At 34.3% G+C, this 24,716-nt stretch overlaps 2 protein-coding genes across 2 annotated transcripts in view; one reads left to right on the plus strand and one right to left on the minus strand.

Annotated features, from left to right (window-relative positions):
* LOC128242828 (tRNA-dihydrouridine(20) synthase [NAD(P)+]-like) overlaps nucleotides 1-24,716 on the plus strand; it is a 28,983-nt gene that overhangs the window by 1,410 nt on the left and 2,857 nt on the right. The window contains exons 3-13 of the mRNA XM_052960181.1: nucleotides 2,604-2,649; nucleotides 3,057-3,148; nucleotides 13,809-13,852; nucleotides 15,041-15,101; nucleotides 17,329-17,376; nucleotides 18,387-18,452; nucleotides 19,506-19,663; nucleotides 20,925-21,090; nucleotides 21,829-21,950; nucleotides 22,689-22,835; nucleotides 23,332-23,419. Coding sequence (XP_052816141.1) covers nucleotides 2,604-2,649; nucleotides 3,057-3,148; nucleotides 13,809-13,852; nucleotides 15,041-15,101; nucleotides 17,329-17,376; nucleotides 18,387-18,452; nucleotides 19,506-19,663; nucleotides 20,925-21,090; nucleotides 21,829-21,950; nucleotides 22,689-22,835; nucleotides 23,332-23,419 — 1,038 coding nt within the window. The remainder of the gene's footprint in view (nucleotides 1-2,603; nucleotides 2,650-3,056; nucleotides 3,149-13,808; nucleotides 13,853-15,040; nucleotides 15,102-17,328; nucleotides 17,377-18,386; nucleotides 18,453-19,505; nucleotides 19,664-20,924; nucleotides 21,091-21,828; nucleotides 21,951-22,688; nucleotides 22,836-23,331; nucleotides 23,420-24,716) is intronic.
* LOC128242829 (uncharacterized) lies at nucleotides 384-11,100 on the minus strand. Its single transcript, XM_052960182.1, has 4 exons — nucleotides 10,516-11,100; nucleotides 6,472-6,656; nucleotides 4,728-4,841; nucleotides 384-4,023 (listed from the first exon to the last, which is right to left on the minus strand). The coding sequence occupies exons 1-4, from the start codon at nucleotides 10,595-10,597 to the stop codon at nucleotides 3,955-3,957; spliced, it is 450 nt and encodes a 149-aa protein (XP_052816142.1). The 5' UTR covers nucleotides 10,598-11,100; the 3' UTR covers nucleotides 384-3,954.

The following is a 24,716-nucleotide window of genomic DNA, read 5'->3' on the forward strand; positions in this document are numbered from 1 at the left end:
AAATGCTTTAACCCGGAATCCCGATCGGAATAACTACCCACTTTTGATACTGAACAATTTGTACGTGAAGGATTTGCCATATCAAAAAACGTAAAAAAGTCTTTAAACGTACAATTACTTGGACTACCAGAGACCCTAGTTAAGGCCCATTCCCCGCTATATTTAAAGGGAAGACAAAACCACCGCATTCACCCGGCACTGCGGGGCCACCTGAAAGGTAAAAACACAGTCCATTTCCCCGGCTAACCCCGGTATAATTGACTGATGCATAACAGGTATTTCAGTGATATATTTTCAATTCTGTGCATACTGTAACGACCTACGAAGTCAAGGCAAAACTTCTTTCAAGTCAGGGAAGATGTTGAAATACAACGAACACCGAGTTGAATGTTTAACGGTTTATAGTGTATTCTTTAACTTTGAATCATAAATATTAAACACATGTGTAGTCAATAGATATCAGTTTAAGTTGCATGGGCTCTCTAGTTTTCTATATTTGTCAACTATTAATTATCTTTTGTTAAAACAACTTGTTTTAAATATTAAAGTAATGTCAAAGTACTAGACTAATAGATCAGATTTACGGGTGTTTTCTAACCCAAACGAGCTATTTGACATCAAAAACCCAGCTCAAACATACGAGGGTAACCTTACCCAAAACGAGCTATCCAAAGTCAAAGATCAAGCTCTTGATCCCGAAAGGAACGCTGTTTATATAGAGAACCAGATATGCCCACGTGATCAAAACTGACCAATGGCGGCCGGACCGGTCAAACATCCAACCAATCACCGGAGGACCGGAGGAACGCTGACCAATCACCAAAGGACCGGAGGACCGCCCTGACAGAACAGAAGGACCGGTAGGGCGGTACTCACAGTGCCCACCGGGCGGTCCGGCAGCCATGACAGTTTGTTTACAATATTAAAAATACAAATTCAAGACATAAAATCAAGCAGTAGCGAAGTGGCTCAAAATATAAATGATTATTATAGGACAACTACTAATAAATAATGTTTATCTAATTATGAAGATGATGAAACAGTTATACTTATCAGTTCAAATACATTCAACACGTATATGTAAGGTGGGTGGAGAACCCCCCTTGTATATACATAGCAACAGGAATTATATGATTGGATGGAATTTAAACAGACATGACCTAAGGTAAGTGCAACTTTATAAAACATATCATAGTCTTTAAATATCTCTCAGTATTGTATATTAGTTCCACAGAAAGATGGCAAGTACATGTCCAGGTGAGTAACCTGCATAATGACAGGGTCATTACAATACGCATCCCTTGGACTCCCTCATTTCATTTTTAAGCCATTGGTACTTAGCAAAAATCTGAGAGACCCAAGAATACTTTTTTGCATGATGTTTCTTTAAGACAATGAAGCCTGCAAAATGACTAGGGACTTGGTGTGCAGACCTAGGGTTTCGCACCCGAACTCCTTGTATCCCACCACTGTCTCTTCCGCGTGCTGTCCCTTCAGCAAAAACAAAGGACACTGTTGGAAATAAGTGCTTGCCCTTTCACGGGTTATCCTTGACTGCAAGGTCTAAAGGAATACATACATAAACTTAAAATTAATAACCATTGTTCCAAGATCAAAATAGATTTTGAATACAATGATAAGTTTTATCTAAAATGAAGGATCTCTTTCAGTGATTCCTTTTGCTCGACATCCAGAGTCCTATTATCATTGCTCAAGTTCATAAGAGCAATATTTATATAAACGGTGGTGTAAGAAACTCTTCTAGTATGAATGTCAAATTTTCTGTATACAATAGACAAGAGGATAATAATGTAAAATAATCACACATGCATATATACATGCGGTCGTTGCGTAAACTGTCTGTCCGACTGTCCTGACAGTAAATTTTGACTCAGTCCAACTAAATTTGTTAAAGGGTTGCTCCGTCTGACAGTTTTGATGTCAGAGTAAAAAATAATAATTTAATCTTTATCAATTATCAAACACCGCTTAAAAGTAAGGAAACATTGTTATGTTTAAAAATAATGTATTTTATGAAGGATATTGTTAAATAACCATTTGTATACGAATCTGAGGTCTTATTCGATAGTATAGAGGCCGGAATGCGTACCACACTAAATCAACTGCCATGCAGCATTTGCCTCCCTTTGCAATACATTACCACATAATTTTATAACTTTGAATATATTCCACAATATTTTGAAACGCTAATATGATAAACTTTTGTCATGAACATTGAAATGTTTTAAAGGATAGTTCCAAATATTCCAAACAAAAAGCTTTTCCTTTCCAACATGATATTTTTATTCCAAAATCAGTACGAGTACAGTAAAAAAAATACAAATTGCCAATAAATTGACCAATCAAAATGTTCATTACAGTTAAGTGTGAATGTCAAAAAATGTAGTTGGTTAATGTCGTTTTATTCCTTGTCAATGTAAAGTTAGCCTCAAAGTCAGACCGACTAATTTTCATTTGGACCGACAAAATATCAGAGTCTGTCGGTGCAAATGACCAACACTTTTTCTGAACATTCATAATGTCTTTTAATGTCATGTTATATGGCTATTATATTATTTTATTATTTAAGTATTTTGTTTCAGGAGATAATTGACAGAAAACTCCTTACCACCAAAAGGGTTGAAAATAGTAAGTACAATATGGAAGTAGGTTATAGCTTAATTTGGAAATTCACAATATTTAGTCTAGAAGTTGAAGTTGAATTTATACATTTCAAGCTTTATGCTCACTGTACTATTGAAGATCAAATATATTCACTAAAATTACTTTTCTCTGATGTCAGAGTTTTATTTTTAAAATATAAAGAGCACATCTTGTTGAAAAGGTAAGATTTATAAGATTTAGGCACATAAAGTTCAATGTGATCAACATTGATTGGAGAAAAAATGTTGTATTAATTAATACTTTCTAATGGCTACATATAGATTTCTGTTAAATCCAATCTATTATATCACACAAATGTGTAATTGACTCAGATCAAAATTATGACTGATGTACATGTAAACATTCATTGTTATGTATGTTTATTTTTGCAGAGGTGCTCAGGACTGTTGACTATGTTTGTTCCGATTCAACTGTTGTTTTTCGGACACACCCATCAGAGAAAAGTCGCCTTGTGTTTCAAATTGTAAGTTTTGGCCAAGGTATCTGATACAACTGCTGGAAACTCTACGAATTGTTTTTTCTTTCAAATGATTGGTCCGGTAAAATGTTTTCAATGACCTGAAACTGTTACATTACTCAAATTCACAACCTAATGATTGGTCCGGTAAAATGTTTTCAATGGCCTGAAAATGTTACATTACTCAAATTCAGCAGTTGTCCTCAACACTCATGCTTTAGCACTCATGACTTATGAAACAAGCTGATGATAGGTGAGCGCAATATTTATTAGATAGTCATGTCTTTTATTGGCCCTAATGCAGAAATCCTGGAAAAAACAACAACGATTTTGAGAGGCAGATTATATTCATACAGTAGAAATAATTTTTGTAATGTGTGACTTTTGAAGACAATTTAGGCCAAGCTAATGATGATGTTAATTGGTACTTGTCCTTTAAAGCGTATGAAAATTATATGCTACATCTTTGAAATTAGCCCAGGTCAGTTGGAATCATGCTGTGCAATGGACACCTTTTTATTTTTCTGATTTCTCTCTGACAGTTATTTTTTATTGAATCTCATTTGAAGTACTTTGTAAACTATCATAGCAAATCTATATATACATATTTTTATCGTCATATAAATATATAATTAAAATTAATGGTAGAAACCAAAACTTTCATCAAAATTCATATAATATTAATATACGGTATGTACAATGTTGGAAAAGTTATAAATACTTTGTATACTGTGTATGGAACAAAACTGAAATGACGTTAAATGCAAGTCATTTTGCATAAATATATTGCATATTCATGGGTGATCATCTATTTATCTTGCTCTTTCAAATGTCACAGTAGCTGTCACATCTTCTTTGTTTTCTGACTTGAAACAGTAAGCCTGAAAAAAAGCAGACAAGCATTTGGCACTTGCTCCGAGTAATGATGACTATAATGATCATTCATTTAAGTCTTAGAATATTGTTTTAAGGTTCATGCTCTGGCCCCAATTTCTCAAAACTTCTTTAGTCCCTTATAACAGGATAAAGCTTAACTCACTATTTTTCTTTGTCTTTCATTGGCGTAATATTAACTTCTTCAAGAGTTATTAGACTTTAAATAGGAATTACCTGTATGATTATCACAATAATCAATATTTCATTCACCAAAATCACATTTAAGTATATTTCTTGTCTAATTGAAATAAGCTACTTAAGCCTGTCAAACTAATGAAGTTTCGGGGAATTGGGGCCTGAAGAATTTAGACTTGTAGTGATGGATTTTTTTCCCTTAATTAGTTTGTTTTTCGGAGTTGCAGTATTGTGACAGCCTTTGTAACATTGGTGTGATTGTTGTTGTAGTGCAAAAACTTAAACTTGGCCATAATTCACAAAACATTAAGATATTTAAATGAAACGTGGTACACATGTTACCAGAGACAAAACAAACATCTGCAGCGAAGCCCATTACTCTGGCTATAATAGTTGTCAAGTTATTGAGTAACACCAGTCCAGTTAAAAATTGAACAGATTAGCGTTTGCATTCGCTCTGCAGATCTCTTGTTCTAAAGAATAATGACTGCCCAAAATCATGTAATTGGAATACCTGGACTAGTTGACCTTTCTCGTTTTGGCTGTACTCAATTTGGTGATTTTTCAGCGCATCGGTTTCAGTCCGGATTTTTTGTACCATCTTACCATCTTCCCAGCTTATACACATCTAAAATATTGAAAAGATGTATGAAAGGCCAAAGAAAGAACACTTTTGGTTTCTTGTTCTTTCAATCCCTTGTTCAATTGCGTGCCCCAAACATATTTTGTTAGTTTTTTTACAAAGTTAGTGGTTAAAAAATGATAAACTGTGTTGAAATGTATAAGTATTTAATGAAGAAGAATAATCAATATAAAATAACATTCTGCCCCAACCCCATTTTTTTCTCTCGAGCCTTTCCAAACTACCAATAAGGAAATAAACTGAAAAATGGTTAAGCAGCTTTCAAGATATTTTATTTCATTTCCTGATAATTTCATATTATTTTTTTTGAAAACGATACAACTTTAAATCTTGTCACATCATTTTGAGACAGTAAACGATTTGATTGTTTGGAGTTGCTGTAATTAAAGGATTAAAAAAAAAAATCTATTTGAAGTCCCTATGTATATTCACAATTATTGTATATATTTAAGTCCTGTATATGTTATTGGCAGTAAAATTGTGCTGAACATAGGTGACAGTGTTGATCGGAAATGAGGGAAAATGAGTTCCATTTAAAAAAATCACCTTCTCCAACCGATATTACCACCTATGGTACTGACCGGAGTATTTTTAAGTTGTTGCCAATGATATACTATAAGTGTAAAGAAACAGTGAATAAGATATACAATATATAAGAGGAAAATGGTATAACTGCAAATGACATTATACTTCATATAATTCACCATCTATGGCCAATATTACCACCTGTGGTAATGAAAGATCTGTTTTTTAGTCTCTGCCAATTATATACTATTAGAGTAAAGAATAAGTTTATAAGATATTCAATAATACCTTTAAGCTGCACTCTCACAGATTTACCATTTTTACTTTTTTTTTTAACTTTTTTATTTTTTGTCTTGGAAAGAGCACATTTTTGTGTAAATTTCTGCAAACCAATGATAAAAGATTGCTGACAAAAGATCAGATCGCAGAGTTTCATATTTCCGTTTAAAATTTAATGTTTAATGGCTTAACCCATTACAAACAGTTTAAGAAAAATGCATAAAACATAAAATTTTGAACTTAAATATAAAAATCTGAGACCTAATTTTTTGTCAGCAGTCTTATATAACTTGTTTCCATGGATTTTCGCAAATATTGGCTTATGACAAAAAATAAAAAAGTTGTCAAAATGTTCGATCTGTGAGAGTGCAGCTTTAAATAAACCTACAAAGTAGAAACATTTAAACAGCTGATATAATTCTGAATATTGTACATGTTATGAGAGAGCTTTATCCCTTTCTCTATACAGTTTATTAAATATTTTATTGAGTTGCTCAACATACACATTCATTTTTCTAGCTAATATAAATAAGTACATGATACAGATTCAGTTTCGGAACTAAATAGTGCAGTTTTGGAAAATGAATGTTACAATTATAGATTCTTAAATGATAAACTCTCTTTTACAACAAATTGTTTATTGCATTTAATTGTCAGTTAACTTGTATATAAAACAAATTGGGATAAAAATAACACAGGGCCTCATGTGAAAGTCAGTTAAAGGTCCAATGCAGTTATTATCCTATTTTTTGCAAGAAAATGGATATTTCCCTTTAAATCAAGATAAGCATTATAAGAAGGGATGGTATACCTTGACGGTCAAATTTAGAAGCTCTATGCTAAACTCTTTTTCGAGGGCAAACTGGTAGGTGACGATGGAAGAAGGTGCCATTGCGGGGTTAGGTGTGTTTGTGGCAAGAACTTTATCCCCAGTTACTTCAAACGTGAGCCTAGGACAGCTGTTCATCATTATTTCCTTAGCATCTTCCGATGCACCTGAAATGAACATGTTTGATATTATAATCCCCAGTTACCTCAAAACGGGTGACTTAAGGACAACCATTCATCATTATCTCCTTGGCATCTGCTGACACACCTGAAAGGAACACGAATTCCATAGTAACCTCAAACAAGAGTCACGGACAAGTGTTAAACTCCTAAGCATCTGTTGCTGACATCCCTAAATTGAACATTTTGATATTATAATTTTCAGTTACCTCAAATGTGATTCAAGGACAACTGTTCGTCATTAAACTCCCTCTCCCCTGCCAATGCTAAAAAATGAACAAGTTTGATACCGTATTATATCATGTATAGGACGCTAGCATAGATAGGACGCAGGCAAAAAAATCGTTGAGAAAACGGGTAAAACCCCTTAATATATAAGATAGGACGCAGCGGAAAAATTGAGGTTGGTAAAGTATTTATAACATATATTGAAGTAAAAAAACAAACAAAAATTGTATAAAAGGCATATTTCGGTAAGTGTCTTGTGTATTTCAATAATTATTGTCGTATTTCAGTAATTAAACGTACACAACAATGATATATGTCTTGACATTTTGAGAACATTCACGCATAATATAAGACTTATACAAATGCTGTAATAGAATAGTTCTGACTGACAGTCAACCTTTGCAACCGTTGCATCTCCCAACATGCCCTCTGAATGACAGTCAACCGTTGCAACCGTTGCAAAACTGTGTATTGTCAAAACTAATGATTGTTTTGATAAGGCTTGTCGCTGCGCTGATTAAAGCATGTCAGCATAATTATTGCGTGTCGGTAATTAGCCTTGCCAGCAGAAGGCACCTCGGGTAAGTGCGAACAAACAACAATACAGTATTACCATCGCAATAGTTTGTTCTATTGATGTTTTTCTAATGACAGACAGCGGGTGTTTTTCACACCTTCGCACATTTGAAAAGATTTGATAGTGACAATAATGCTACTTTGCGTTATGCACATTCCTTTATTATTTTTTTAAAACAGTAACATACAACAAAATGTTTTGTAAAATATCAAAACATTTAAATCATGAACAACGATTAATTGATAAATACCTCCTTTCCCGATTTTCCGTTACCGTTATAACTCAATCCAGTTAAAGTGCTGACTCACATCGAGTTTTTGTGAGTAGCGTCCCTTAAAAAAATAAACACTCGTGTTTGTTTTCAATTTATTTTTCAATAAATCATTTTAAAGTAAACTTTCAATATATTTCTGCGTGTGTTAACTTGCATGATTTTACCTATGTCAGTTGTTCACTTCGGTGACGCAGTACAGATACTTACTATTACCGCGTTCTTCCCCGGTCCGATATTTTCGACCTGAAATGGACTTGGAAAAAAACCAGATGAAATTCTAATAGCATAGAAAGGACGCAGGCAATTTTTAAGACGATAATTGGGGGTAAAAAAGTGCGTCCTATGCATGATGTAATACGGTATTATTATTCACAGTAATGATGCCCCTGGAATGAACCCTTTTGCTATTTTTATATCTGATAACCTCCAACAGTAGCAGACGACAGTTGCTCATCATTATCTTCCTGCAAACGAAAACATCTGTATTGTGAAGATAAAAGGTGATTTTTAGCTGGCCTGGTTTTTAAGAAATGTCAATGTACAGTGGAAACTCACTAAACCGGATCTCCACAAAACCGGAATCCTCGGAATACCGGACTTTTTCCAGAGTCCCGGTTTTTCCCTTCTATTTTCAATGTAAAAAAATCCCTACAAAACCGGAATTCCGGAAACCGGACAAAAAAATCGAGAAAATGTGTTAGTTGTCAACGTAATTTTACCTCACAAAACCGGATGTATATTTGTTCAAACATGTCAAAATGATTTTGTGTATTAGGAATTCGCGAAGCGCGTGTCACTTTGTTTTGACAGCCGGTGCGTTGTTAAATATTGCACCTGTGATGTTGTGTTAACTCGATAATCGATAATGATGATTGCGCTGTGGATTGACTGTCGCGCGATAATCAAACTTGTGAAAAGAAAATTAATTGAACCATTAATTTGTTTGTTGCAGAAAATAAGTGTTATTAAGTGATCATTTTGGAGGGTTGTTTTATCTAAAGTTTCAAGTTTCCTTTATTTATAAAGACTTCTATGATTGAATCAAATTAGAGTGGTGCGTTAATTAAACTATCAAACATACTTAACAAGCATTAAATTCGTGTTAATTACGTTAAATTATGTGTTTTTATTTAATTCCAGTTTTCAACTTCCCTTTAAAGGTTCACTCAGTTTAAATTTTTAGTAAACTTACTCCGTACATCAAATCCTCACTAAACCGGAATCCTCACTAAACCGGAAATTTTGCCTAGTCCGGACCTTGTCCGGTTTAGTGAGTTTCCACTGTATTATCATGGTCAATGGCGGTCAGATGTGCAAAAACTTTTGCCATAAAAATAACTTTTAAGATATTTACACGAAACTTGGTACATAAATTGTTAACTATGACATTATTGTAGCAAATAATTTTTAAGTTATGCCCCTTGAACTGTGACAAATGGACTGGCGCTGGCAGCAAAATGCATTTTGTCTAGTTGGAATGGTCTGTACATGTATATTTAACTTTGAGTGTGACAAACGGACTGGTGCTGGCAGCAGAATGCCCTAAGTCTTATATGAATGGTCTGTACATGTAGATTTAACTTTAAATGTGACAAACGGACAGGCGCTGGCAGCAGATTGTGCTAAGTCTTATATGAATGGTCTGTACATGTAGATTTAACTTTAAATGTGACAAACGGACAGGCGCTGGCAGCAGAATGCCCTAAGTCTTATATGAATGGTCTGTACATGTAGATTTAACTTTAAATGTGACAAACGGACAGGCGCTGGCAGCAGATTGTGCTAAGTCTTATATGAATGGTCTGTACATGTAGATTTAACTTTAAATGTGACAAACGGACTGGCGCTGGCAGCAGATTGTGCTAAGTCTTATATGAATGGTCTGTACATGTAGATTTAACTTTAAATGTGACAAACGGACAGGCGCTGGCAGCAGATTGTGCTAAGTCTTATATGAATGGTCTGTACATGTAGATTTAACTTTAAATGTGACAAACGGACTGGCGCTGGCAGCAGATTGTGCTAAGTCTTATATGAATGGTCTGTACATGTAGATTTAACTTTAAATGTGACAAACGGACAGGCGCTGGCAGCAGATTGTGCTAAGTCTTATATGAATGGTCTGTACATGTAGATTTAACTTTAAATGTGACAAACGGACAGGCGCTGGCAGCAGAATGCCCTAAGTCTTATATGAATGGTCTGTACATGTAGATTTAACTTTAAATGTGACAAACGGACTGGCGCTGGCAGCAGATTGTGCTAAGTCTTATATGAATGGTCTGTACATGTAGATTTAACTTTAAATGTGACAAACGGACAGGCGCTGGCAGCAGATTGTGCTAAGTCGTATTTGAATTGTCTGTACATGTATATTGAACTTTAAATGTGACAAACGGACAGGCGCTGGCAGCAGAATGCCCTAAGTCTTATATGAATGGTCTGTACATGTAGATTTAACTTTAAATGTGACAAATGGACTGGCGATGGAAGCAGATTGATTTAATTCTAATTGAAAAATATATAATTATTTGATTTTTTTTAATGTGTGGATTTATGTCGACAGAAAATGTTTAATATATGAAATTTAACAATAGATACTTGTAGTTATGAAGTCTTTTAATTTTGGAAACAAATGATTATATTGATTTTGAGATTTGAAAAACGTTGAACATGCCTGTCTTAAAAGATCCCTTTATGCTTGAATAAAGAACTACAAAAGTAATGTTATGAAGTAAATTAGTAATAAGTGCAAATATACATGTTACCTATGGCATCAAGAAATGGTCCCATGTCATCGTTGCCGATGTGGTCCCAAGTTCCTACGATGTTCTTTGCTATTGCGTCCATTATGCGTGATCCTTTGTATCACAGGAAATATCACAGAGAAAAATGGCCTAGTAAATTGCTGTATGTGCACTTAGTCCCTTCTGCTATAATGTTACTCATACAACGTGACCTTTTATCTTCGAGTGTTTCTCATTTATTATTTATCCTCAGCCTCACTTGAAACAATCACAGCAGAGTGGTATATACTTGTATATTCGTACACTCACAATTTTGTCACTTATAATAAGCGATTTTGCGTTATATTCACTTTTATTGTTATAATATATTTGCTTTGTTTTTTAAACTCATAAGGTCTGTTGTATCTTGTCAAATACTCTTATCTTGTTTGAAAACTTCTATATGTATAATATGATAGCTAATATTTATTATTCTAGCATCACAGGGAAGTAAACAATTGGTAATATTAGTCCGATCCTTGTGTCGTTTAGCTTTATAGGTAATATTATGTTTTTCAAGAACAAAATTAGCAATGATAGACTTTTCTTTGACATAAGAGCTCATTTACAACTAGGCAAAGCCGTTTTAAAGACCATGAAATTATATGCTTGTCGGTAAGCCCAAAGTGTTAAAATTAATTCAATGCATTATTGATTGGCAGGATTAGGACTGGTTTATTAAGTGCACCGAGAAGTTATGAGTGTATACAACCTTAGGTTTTGCAATTTCCCTAAATAAATCTGTTAAAGGGTGGTAATTGGCCTTTGATTTATGCTTGCAATATTTTTCCTCATTGCAGGGCGTACAGAAATATAATAATTAAATGATTAATATTTGTGTCTCCACAAATACTATTGCAAGACATGTTCATATTGATCATTTAATATATTTTGTCATAATGTTCATCAAAGTAAAACAATTTTTTGCATACATCATTCAGGTCTATCTGTCAAAGGTCAAGGTCATGATCTATAGTTCATTGAGGTCATCAACAGGAGTATAACAATATATATTGTAAGATCAAGAATATCAGTAAGATCTGTCATGATCATAAATTAGATTTAAAGTTCTTTCTTATCAAATAACCTTTGCAAAAGCTGACCAATGAAGCTCTTAAAGCTTTGAAAGATATATTATGACTATTCAGAAATATTCATTCGAAAAAGCAATCATTCAATAAGAGCATTGAAAAGATGGCCCCATTATCTTATAGTGACAGTTTTAAAATAGTGAACAAAATTTTAACTTGACACAGATGTTCATCATAGTAAGAAAATGGATCTTGTACAACAGTCAGGACTGGTCCAAGGTCAACATTTATCCTACAGTAATATTTGTTACTTATTTCATTTTCCCTCTGTAACTTGAAAAGTGGTCAACAAAATTTGATCTTACATAGCACAATTGTTCGCCACAATAAGATGATGCAAAGCATACAATACATAGGTCTTTAGGTCCAAGGTCAAGGTCACACACATACCAGTAGGTGTATTAACCTATGTTGGTATCTGGTTCTTATTTAGTGTACTGTTCTCTGTCATTTCAACAGTGATGCATTGAAATTTGTATGCAATTCGTATTAAGCAATGACACAACTGTATTGTAATTAATGATGTATATATAATAGAATGTTTTTTTTGGCCAGAGGCCTTTATGTACTAAATAAAGTTAAGTTGAGTTGAGTTGCCATCATATACATGATTGAAATCGTGATTGAAGTTTTTTAGCCAACAAGGATGAATATGCATGCTTTTAATTTTGTGTCCCATAGATCTTTAACATCAACAGGTACACATATGAATCAATTTACCACTGCACACAAACAATTATGTAAGGTTGGTCTGCATGAACACTTATTACAGTCTCAGATTGTTTTTGTTGTTAACATATTTGTTTTAATCGAAAGAAAATACAGGCTTGTTTGAAGAGTGTTATCAGAGAAATACAAGGAAAGTTAATGTTTGAACTAATCACAGGTTATCAAACAATTGTTGACAGTTTTCTTCGATGATTTAGGTGGTTTCACAATAATCGGGAAGTATACTGACAGCATGTAATAGCCAGTTGATACCTCTTAACAGGTCCCCTCCTGTTTATTCCAATTTCAATTATTTATCTTGAATTTATTGGCCCAAATTGTCTTCAAAGTCTGCAAAAAGCAACTCGAATATATATCTCCAATGCACATTAGAAGAAAAAGAAGTTCAAAACCTTTGTTATACTTATGTTTGCAAATGAACTTAGCATTTTAATGTGTTGAAGCATTGACTGAGCTCATGACTTTTGCCCCACCTCCCACCACCCCCCAAATTACCAAGTGATTTAAACATTTAAGATATAATGGCCAGTTGTCAGTCAACTTCATTCACCAAGGAAAACTGATTGACGCTGCCAATTAATTTTTTTATTGCATTATTTTTAACATAACATATGGAGCTTACAACTGATAAGCCGGGCTAATTCCCACAAATTATGCAATGTTTGCGCAGATATCAGTTAAATTGGCCAATTGAATGGAAGAATTAAATAATGCTCTCAATCATAATGGAATGGCAAAAGAAGACCAATTTTCATCATCAGAATAGAAAATATTTTTTGGGAAAAATGTACCCAGAATTCATGATTGTATTTTTAGGCAATTTATATTCATTACTTTGATGAAAGTTTTATTTTTAGCTTGTCTGTTTGTATAAGAATAGTGTCAGGGTATTGTGGTAACCTCCGTGTTGGCGTAATTGTAACCTTGGCATTCATGTAACTCAAAAACAAGATATTTAAATAATGTCATAGACAAATACACAAATGTATAGCATGGTGCACATACTTTATAATGCTATGCACTTTGTTCAACTAAGAAACAAGAACAGACGAATGGTGATATTAGCTCTGCACTCTTGTTATGCCCCTCTTCAAAGAAGCAGGAGTATATTGCTTTGCACTGGTTGGTCCGTCAAAAGACCAAACCTTGTCCAATTGATATTGAGTACACTTGGGCCTAAGGTCCTCAAACTTGGTACTAGGGAGGTTTGTGACTAGCAGATGACCCCTTACAATTTTTTAAGGTCAAAGATCACGGTTGTGAACATAAACTTACCTCTTTATGTTCAATTTTGTACAAATTCTGCATACAAAAAGCACTCAAAGCACACATGAATCACCATTTTAGACTAGATTTTAAAATCAGTTTAATAAATCATACTAAAATTTCCCATGTTATCAAGCTGCATTGGGTATTTATATGCTCATCTGGATATTTGATATTTTTCAACTTCAGGGCACAGCTAATGCGCACATTGCTCTTCAAGCTGCAAAGAAAATGTAAGTCATGATTTATTTTCAGGTTCTTTAAATGATTTTGTGAACCTTTTTTTAGCTTGTCTGTTTTTGTGAACCTTTTCAGCTTCTCTGCTTTTGGGAACATTTTTAGCTTCTCTGTTTTGGTGAACATTTTTAGTTTGTCTGTTTTTGTGAACATTTTAAGCTTGTCTGTTTTTGTGAACATATTTAGCTTTTGTGTTTTTGTGAACATATTTCGCTTGTCTGTTTTTGTGTACATTTTTAGCTTTTCTGTTTTTGAGAACATTTTCAGCTTCTCTGTTTTTGTGAACATTTTTAGCTTCTCTTTTTTGTGAACATTTTTAGTTTGTCTGTTTTTGTTAACATTTTTGTTTGTCTGTTTTTTGTGAACATTTTAAGCTTGTGTGTTTTTGTGAACATTTTTAGCTCGTCTGTTTTTGTGAACATTTTTAGCTTGTCTGTTTTTGTGAGCATTTTTAGCTTGTCTGTTTTTGTGAGCATTTTTAGCTTGTCTGTTTTTGTGAGCATTTTAGCTCGTCTGTTTTTGTGAGCATTTTTAGCTTGTCTGTTTTTGTGGACATTTTTAGCTTGTCTGTTTTTGTGAACATTCTTAGTTTGTCTGTTTTTGTGAACATTTTTGTTTGTCTGTTTTTCTGAACATTTTAACTTTGTGTGTTTTTTATGAACATTTTAAGCTTGTCTGTTTTTGTGAACATTTTAAGCTTGTCTGTTTTTGTGAACATTTTAAGCTTCCCTGTTTTTGTGAACATTTTAAGCTTGTCTGTTTTTGTGAACATTTTAAGCTTGTCTGTTTTTGTGAACATTTTAAGCTTGTCTGTTTTTGTGAACATTTTAAGCTTGTCTGTTTTTGTGAACATTTTAAGCTTGTCTGTTTTTGTGAACATTTTTAGCTTGTCTGTTTTTTGTGAGCAGTTTTGGCTTGTTTTTTTTTCAAACGTTTTGAGCTTCTCTGTTTTCCAAAAGAAAAGAAAAGGTAAATATTGAGATAGACTTGATGATGTTGTTTAAGACATTGTTGACTTGCAAAATATTTATTCTTGGTCATAAACTAAAATCTTTTCAAGATGTTCATATTTACTTTAGTGCACATGTCGCAAGAGACAAGTGTGCACATGTGAAGGAAGGACCATAAATCTGGCTAAGATTATTGTTGAAAAAAAATTTATTTCATCAATTTCTAAATTTCAGTGAAAACGATGTTGCTGCCATTGATGTTAATATGGGCTGTCCCAAGGAATTTTCTCTGAAGGTAATGCTATTTATAGATCTTGAAGTAAAAATGCCAATCAGACCCAAGTGTATAGGAATGACGTCACCATTACGTCATATGTACTTCCGTTGTGTGGAAAATTCTGAATAAAAAAAAATGTTCTTATAATTGATAGACATGTTTTCACATGCTCAATACACTGTCAATCAAAACTATCATTATTCCTGAAACTTTTATACCTTAAGTATCTGTTCTTGCTTGATTTATCATTTAGAGTAGAGATTAAAGCATAAACCGCTTCCCTATAGTTGAAAGGTCATTTTGGAAGATCTGTCATGGCGGACAGTGCAATTTTTAGAGTTTGTTTTTCAAGTGGAGTGATTTTTCTTAGGAATAACTTGACCCCCCTTTTTTATTGGCTTAAAATGTAATTTAAAGCTTGTACTTTAAGATTATATGTGGTTATCATAGCCTGCATTCGCTCGAAATGCCTTTAAATGTTGTCTAAAAATTATAATTTTACATTGAATTATATAGGGAATAACAATGGTGGTGTGTAACCTAAAAGGGACCAAACTGCTTTGTTTAAAAAGTGTTATTTTTGGTAAGAAATGTATTGCATTTCACTATTTCTGGCAAATGTTCACAATCAAATGCATTTATCTTGTCCGGTTGATCAAAATATGCTATTTCCTGGTTTTCACAACTTCCGCCTATTTTTTTTTTTAAAAATGAGTCGTCTGCAATCTTACGAGCACTGAAAATGTCCAAATTTGGTGAAAATTTGACTGCGAGAACTTGAAATGTGTGCAAAGATGTGTAGAACTGCCCCATTTGATGCTTAGAATGCCATTTGAGTCAATGTTCAGTTGAAAAACCTCAAAGAATGGCATTTTGGGCCAAAGTCTTAGAAAATACAGATGCACAGGCACTTGGGTGACAGGCAGTGAAACTGGAAAACCTGACACAGACTATCAGATTGAGCTAGCTTTGGGTGTATTTATGTATGAAGGACTAATCGAAAGTGTTTTTCATAAAAAATGCAGGGATGGGTTTAGTTATAGGAATGACGTCACCATTACGTCATATGTACTTCTGTTGTGTGGAAAATTCTGAATAAAAAAAAATGTTCTTATAATTGATAGACATGTTTTCACATGCTCAATACACTGTCAATCAAAACTATCATTATTCCTGAAACTTTTTATACCTTAAGTATCTGTTCTTGCTTGATTTATCATTTAGAGTAGAGATTAAAGCATAAACCGCTTCCCTATAGTTGAAAGGTCATTTTGGAAGATCTGTCATGGCGGACAGTGCAATTTTTAGAGTTTGTTTTTCAAGTGGAGTGATTTTTCTTAGGAATAGCTTGACCCCCCTTTTTTATTGGCTTAAAATGTAATTTAAAGCTTGTACTTTAAGAATATATGTGGTTATCATAGCCTGCATTCGCTCGAAATGCCATTAAATGTTGTCTAAAAATTATAATTTTACATTGAATTATATAGGGAATAAAAATGGTGGTGTGTAACCTGTAGTGTATTTCGTTTATTAGGCTACTGAATCAGTTCATTCATTTGACTCTGCCTCCATACATTCTGACAATCATTGTATTTTTGGCTTTTGGCTCCCCGAGAATTTTGGAGATACCATACAGGTCTACCCATATTACTGGAGTTAGATTGGCAATGGCATTACAGTGTCTTGATATACAGAACATATTGAGAAGTTTATTATTATTGAGTAGTTTATTATTGAGAACACAGGTGTTGTCTTTTGTTATGTTTTACATGGGTCATTTTTATACATGGTCCTTTTTAAGTAGCCAATCATATGAAATGCGTTTCAACCTGAAGCAAACTTTGTGCAAAAAGGGGACTACAAAAGTTGAGTAGATCAGAGATCAAACACTTGCACAATAGACTTTTAAGCTCAACTTTTTGAAGAATATGGAAAGCTATACTACTCACCCTAGTGTCTGCATCACACCTTGGTTAAGGTTATGCATGTACATATAAGCACCTATAATGTTGTCCATATCTCAGGAAATATATCTTGTATTACATTGAAACTTTAGACATGTGTACCCAACTATCAAATCTATGTAATCAATCAATTTACTCTTATCTTGCATATAATGCAAATTATGGCAGTTTATTATCAAGCTTGAAATTCTGGTTAAGGTTTTGCATGTAAGCACACATTGTTTGATAACTTGATATCTTAGCATCTATGTTTTATTTGCAAAATTGTCATACTTTCACAGGGTGGAATGGGTGCAGCCTTGCTGAAAAAGCCAGAAACCATCAAGCAGGTAAGATTTATCACAGTGTTAATTTAGGATTGGGTGATTCTAGTTATTAAAAGATATGGTTGAAGACCTGGGTAAATTGTTTACGGGATTGTTTGCCGTTTACTCTGAATGTTGTCTGCTCATGTTCAATACATGTCATATTTCTTTAGACCATTCAGGGGGATTTGTTAAGAAAGGTTGAATATTCAGGGGGATTTTGGTAGTATTCAGGGGGATTTTGGTAGTATTCAGGGGGATTTTTAGCAAGTCTAAGTTTGCGAAATTTTAAAGTATTTTTAGACCCAAGTACGAAAATTGTATTAACATATATTTATTGCTATGAAAATCTTTAACTTTTTGAAGATACAGAATTATTCGATATATCATGATTTATCATATTCTTATGATACACTGTCATGTCATACTGTAATGCACTTGCAGAACAAAATCTGTCATTGGAAAAATATGTTTTCGAGACAATTAAATTTGTTTACTTTCATCCAAAGTCTTTTGAGATGTTCGGACAATGACAGAATAGAATAAATATTATTAATTTCTTCCTTTTTCAAAATAGAAATATTTATTTGCCTTTTATCATTTAAATACTACATATGAATTAATTACTTGTTGTAAAAGAGTCCTTATGGCTTTTATCAAACCTTTTTTAGAATATACATTGTGATTTATAAAGTCATTTCTCCCATCTTGGGTTGTTTATTTACATCCAGTTTCACCCACATACTGCAGTTTCACTATGTCATTATTGCCTGATGTGAAATCTCTTTAAAAAAAAAAAATAGACCGGGGATGGATTGAAAATACCCCCCCCCCCCCCCCCCCTCGCCTGGGGGATATGGCATGTATGATGTTATAAAGATACTGGGTTAATTGTTTATGGGATGGTTTGCCGTTTCATCACTTTTTTTTCTTCTTTAAATACAATACGGTAAAGATTTTGTCTCAGTTTTTGAAGGGAACTTGTTGTTTATTATATATGATAGCTTAATTAATGGCAACCATGACTATTTCAGATCCTCACAACATTAGTGCAAGGGCTGTCAGTGCCTGTGACGTGTAAAATCCGCCTTCAGCCAGAGGTAATGATCAATGTCTTTTTATGTCTTCCCGCATGCTATGCAGACATACTGTTTTTAGGGCGGATGTCAATCTGTCTATTAAAAATTTTCACAACATCGAGAGGATGTTCAGAAACCACATTCCATGGGTACCTGGGTCACAGTTTAAGGTAGAATTTTTGAGGCATAAATTTTGTGTCCACTCTTCTAAACCCCTTAAAGGATTTTCATGAAACTTGTTAACTATAACTGCACAAGATACAATACAAACATTCCACGCTCTTAGTCAAGCTAAGGTTAAATTTCAAGGTCATAGTTAAAGTCAACTATTCATGCAATAGATTTCATGTTGTCTCCATATTTCCTTAACGTATGAAGGATTTTCCTAAAACTTAGAAAAATGCTGACCTCATAATCACAACACACCCAATTGACTTCATATCTCATGTCTGGGAACATAACTTGGTCACTACTTAGGCTAATGTATGTCAATCATCACTAAACTTGGTCACTACTTCAGCAAATGTATGTCATTCATCACCATGTCTTTGACATATGTGTATGAATCATAACCAAACTTTATTTCCTAAATATGCGTTTATGCTGTATGAACACAGTAGGGCATGAAAGCAAATTCCATGAAGCGCTTGGGCATCTTGGTCATTTATTCGCTTGCCTTTCTGCGTTCATACAGCATAAACGCAAGAAAAATGCGATCAATTCTTTTATCTACATTTTCAAAAAATATACATTGCGATTAACGCATTCTTGCGATTAACGGATACGCATACTTACATGTAAAACCTTAATAAGCAGTATCACCTTCAGTTGGGTATTTATTCTTAAACCGACAACTGATTATTGTAACATCATTTATCATTGGTTAAATGACGTCTCGTTAATCCAGTCGGAGCGCAAAAATGAAGTAAACAATGACGCCATAACTCCTTGCATGTTATACAAATATGAACGTCAAGTTTTATCTTTACAAATGACAAGGCGAATGTAAATATTTTGCGATAGTTTGCACTCATGTTGTGCCTTTTATTGATAATTTCTTTATTTTTGCCACAGATGAAAGACAACATTAGCCTGGTTAAAATGATTGAGAGCACAGGTGTGTCGGCTCTTGGGATCCACGGGCGGTTGACAGAGGAGCGACCTCGGCACCCGAACAGAAATGACACCATCAAATCCCTTGCTCAGCTTCTCAGCATCCCAGTCATTGCAAAGTATGTAAACCTATTATTCTTGCTTAGTTAAACTTGTAAATTTTGATGGTGTTTGTATCATTGTATCAGATTGTAAAGGGCTGTGTAGGGCTCAGAGGATTGTAAAGGGCTGTGTAAGGCTCAGGAGATTGTAAAAGGCTGTGTAGGGCTCAGGAAAAGCCTTCTAATTCAGGGGGGGAAATATTCACATGAAATTGTAGAAGGGAAATTTCAAGCATTTACAGTTACAATGAGTCAGTTTGAGACAACGGGTCAAGGCTTCCATTCCAATGTGGAGGGGGTGGGGGAATGTTATGTACAAATGAAATTAACATGGAAGAGTTTCGAACATTTACATGGCATTTCTCGTGTATGATACAAGGGGCAAATGTTTCTATTCCAATATTTGGAGGTATTTAGATGAATAGCAAAAACTGGGAATTTGCATTATGTGAAACAAATTATTCCGAGTGGAAGACCCCAAGAAGTGGCCCCTGATACAGTATCAAGTAAATAGTTCTAAATTCAACTAACCTGAATATTTGTAAATATATTACTGCATTTAATAAAATGCTTTTAGCGTTCTGCTTGAGGAAAAGAACATGTAGACTGGCACTTATTACATTTTTAACATTCACCGCATCAGGTATTATTTTTCGCTCTTAAAGCTGCACTCTCACAGATTGACCATTTTGACATTTTTCTTTTTTGTCTTGGAATGAGCCAATCGTTGCATAAATATCTCAAAACAAGTGATATACTGCTGACAAAAGATCAGATCGCAGTTTTTCATATTTCCATTCAAACTCTAATGTTTTATGGCTAAAAGCGTTACTTACGCTTTAAGAAAAATGAATAAAATATCAATTTTTGAACATAAATATGAATAACTGCGATCTGATCTTTTGTCAGTAGTCTTGTTTCATTGGTTTCAAGACATTAAGTAATAAATTAGCTCTTTCGAGGACAAAAAATAAAAAAAAAGTTATCAAGACCCTCAATCTGTGAGAGTGCAGCTTTAAGTTATTTAAAAAAAAAAGTAGTAGCATTGTCACAGCCTTGGTGCATTATCGACAATGGTGTTTTGCTATAACTCATAGGTCAAATATTGTTCAGGATATTGGTACACAAGTTGCCATACCAAATACACACATGTTCAGAATGGCCCATAACTCTGGCTTTAATAATTGACAAGTTATAGCCCTTGGTCAAATGTAAATAACAGATGAGTGTTGGGGTTCATTCAATGGGACTCATGTTTTTAATCTTGATTATATTTCAGTGGTGGTTCAAAAGAAATCTTGAATCATGAAGACATTGCAAAGTTCAAGGAAGCGACCGGGGCGTCATCTGTGATGATCGCACGTGCAGCAGAGTGGAACACATCTATTTTTAGAAAGCAGGGGATATTGCCTGTTAAAGATGTCGTCAAGGAATATTTAAAAATTGTGAGTGTTATGATACGATAGGTAACATGAAAATTCTTCCATCTGTTCAAAGTGAATTTTGCAAATAGGTATTTAAACATTCATCAGTTGTTTTCAATCATTCTTAGCGTGTCTGCTTTTAAAGATGATATAGGTATGGTTAATATATTATCAAAGCCTTGTTGGCCTTGTTGTCTTAACATGAATGTTTCACAAACATCTTATATTGCTTTTCTGGGTTTTTCCCAAAGAAATTTAGGTGAGGTTAATTAAAATTCATAGCCTTGAATAAAAGTACAAAGTCTTTAACATCATCTGATACTAAAAATGTTCGAAATGTTCACATGTAACTTCATACACATGTTACTTGGACAAATATACATATTTTTAGCCAAAACTGCTTTTATATTTTGCCAATAATACACTAAGCCCCCTCTCTGTTTGATCATTCGAAACATGGCAGACACTACTTTGCCTGTCATTCTTGGTTCCTGATGAATAACTTTATGTTTACTTTCTTCAAACTTGGTATGCACATTGGGCATGGTCAGTAGATAGCAGATATTGATTTTAATGTCAAAGTTTAAGGTCACCATCTCCTATTGATTTAAATGTCAAAGTTTAAATTCATGGTGACCTTAACTATAAAAAGTATTACTTATTTCATATCGATAACTGTATTAACCTTACCTTAACTTTAATGAAAAGTATTTTGATCGTTTTCTTTGACTTACTTCAAAATGACTGTTTATGCTCCAGGCAATAGAGATGGACAATGACTTTCCAAACACAAAGTACTGTATTCTCAACCTGATGCATGTGAACATGGATCAGAAAGAAGGCTTGGATACACAGGTTGCGAAATGCATCCAAGAAATAAGGTATGAATAAAGTTTGGATACAAAGGCTGCAAAATGCATTGAGGACAAATAAATTGAATCTGTTAAGCACCACCTCGCAGTAGGATTACTTTGTCTGTCGCCAACAGTCGGCATAGCAGTCACACTTTCTGACTTGTTGTAGCCTTTAAGCTTAGTATGCACATTGGTCAAGGTCAGTAGATGACCTTTATTGAGTTTGGGGTCAAAGGTTATGGTCATATCGACCTTAACTAGAAATAAACAACACAGCATTAATACTACCCTGATCTCTAGTGGTTAAGAGCTTGCTTGGTGTGCAGAAGGTCACAGGTTTAATTCAGTACCAGTATTTCCCTTGCCTGGCACTCTGCATTAAAATGCTAGTTCTGGGAAAATTTGAGTTCTTTGTTTAGTTGTATCGTGCTTTACAGCAGCTTGTTGAAGAACCAAGAGGTGTATTCGTAAAGAATTAGGGTATCGCATTGAATAACCTTGTAGCTAACACTGTTTCTTCGTTATGTGACCGGGACTTGCAGACACTTCTATATCATGTCACTTATTGCATTTAGAAATAAAACAGGTAAAGCAGCCATGCTTGTTCAATAAATTGTTCCTGTAAATACTTGCCAATGTTAACTATGACATTGGAAGAAAAGGAAACTTGGTACAAACATACTTCTACGGACGTTTAAAAAAACTCATTGTAAAAAGATTTTATCTCTCAGGAAATAGTCTCATATAATTGTAATATTTTTTCAGTGAGATATGGGGACTTCAAGACTTCTATGACAGTGTGTTACTTGATAGAAAGAGCAGGCAGGAAACAGTAGACCACTTTCTGGGAATTAAAAAACGGAAAACAGAAGATGGGAAGCCTCTAATTGAGATGCCCATGAGGTTTATAAAGTATGCAAACTTATATGGATTTATATATTTTTTTCTTATCTATATATCTTGTTTATCTAATGTTTCTTTTGTTAAGCAATTTCAATTTCTCCAGCATTGTTCATATAAGGTTTATAAAAGTGCAAACTCATGGATTATTTTAAGCTCATCAGGTTTTGTTGTGATGTTTTTCAAAGAAAACTGTTTAGGTAGTGTTATAGTGTTGTTTTCATAGGTAGCATTGCTATAGGTGTCATCGGTATGCAAAAACTACAAAATCACTCCCAAGATATTTAACTGAGAGGTGATACACATTTGAAAGGGACACATGTAAAATAAAGGCCATAACTCTGGCTTATATTATTATGCCCCTTGTGTACTGAATAAAGCAACCCATAAGAGCGTTGGCGTTACCTCCACACCACTCTTGTTTTTTTAATGTAGAGCATTTCTCCAACACTGTTCATATGGCTGGACATTTATTTTCTGTATGCAAGAATAATACTTTATGTTACAGGAAGGACTACCCCACAGGTATAAGCCCAAAACAAATGGTGTACATGTGGACTGTCAAACATGAAAAAGACAAGGCCGTTTTTGAAACAGTAAGTATTTATGTCTCCTCCATTCATGGGGAGACATATTATTTTTTCACACTTCATTACCGCTTAATAACTAAAGACACTTTTACCCAGGAACTTTATTCTTGGTATGCTAGTTGATCATGACTAGTAGATGACCCCTATTGATTTTGAGATCACTAGGTCAAAGGTCAAGGTCGAAATGACCTTGAGGTGAGGAAACAGTTTCCGCTAAATAACTAAAGATCCTTTGGTCCAGGAACTTCATACTTGGTATGCTAGTTGTTCATGACTCATAGATGACCCCTAATGACTTTGAGATCAAAAGGTCAAGGTTACCTTCAGGTAAAACAAAGAATACGTTGGCAGTGACCTGAAGCTTAAAAAAGGTTTCTGCTCAATAACTAAAGAATGCTTGTACGCAGGATCTTCATTCTTGGTATGCTAGTTGGTTATGACTAGTTGATGACTCCTATTGATCTTTAGATCAGTAGGTTGAGAGTCAAGGTTGCCGTGACCTTGAGGTGAAGAAACGGTTTCCACTCAATAACTAAAGAACGCTTGCCATCAGGAACTCCATACTTGGTCAGCTAGTTGGTCATGAATAGTAGATAAACCCTATTGATTTTGAGATCAGTAATTCAAAGGTCAAGGTCAGTATGAAGTTGAGGTGAACAGACAGTTTTTGCTCAATAACTAAAGAACTCTTGCATTCAGGAACTGCATACTTGGTATGCTAGTTGGTTATGACTATTAGATGAACCCTATTGATTTTGAGATCAGTAAGTCAAAGGTCAAAGTCACCGTGACCATGAGGTGAAGAGACGGTTTCTGCTCAACAACTAAAGACCACTTGCACCTAGGAACTTCAAACTTGGTATGCTAGTTGGTCATGACTAGTAGATGAACCCTATGGATTTTGAGATCAGTAGGTCAAAGGTCAAGGTCGCTGTTTCCTTTAGGTAAAATGTTGGCAATGACCTTAAGTTTAAAAATGGTTTCTGCTCAATAACTAAAGAACGCTTAGAACCCAGGAACTTCATGCTTGGTATGTTAGTTGGTCATGACATGTAGGTTACGCAAATTGATTTTGAGATCAGTTAGTCAAAGGTCAAGGTCACCATGACCTTGAGGTGAAGAAACAGTTTCCACTCAATAACTAAAGAATGCTTGCAACTAGGAACTTCATACTTGGTATGCGAGTTGGTCCTGACTAGTAGATGACTCCTATTGATTTTGAAATCAGTAAGTCAAAGGTCGAGGTATTGGTGACCTTGAGGTGAACAAACGGTTACCGCTCAATAACTAAAGAACACTTGCA

The sequence above is a fragment of the Mya arenaria genome, chromosome 8 (assembly GCF_026914265.1).
Source record: "Mya arenaria isolate MELC-2E11 chromosome 8, ASM2691426v1".
NCBI lineage: Eukaryota > Metazoa > Mollusca > Bivalvia > Myida > Myidae > Mya > Mya arenaria.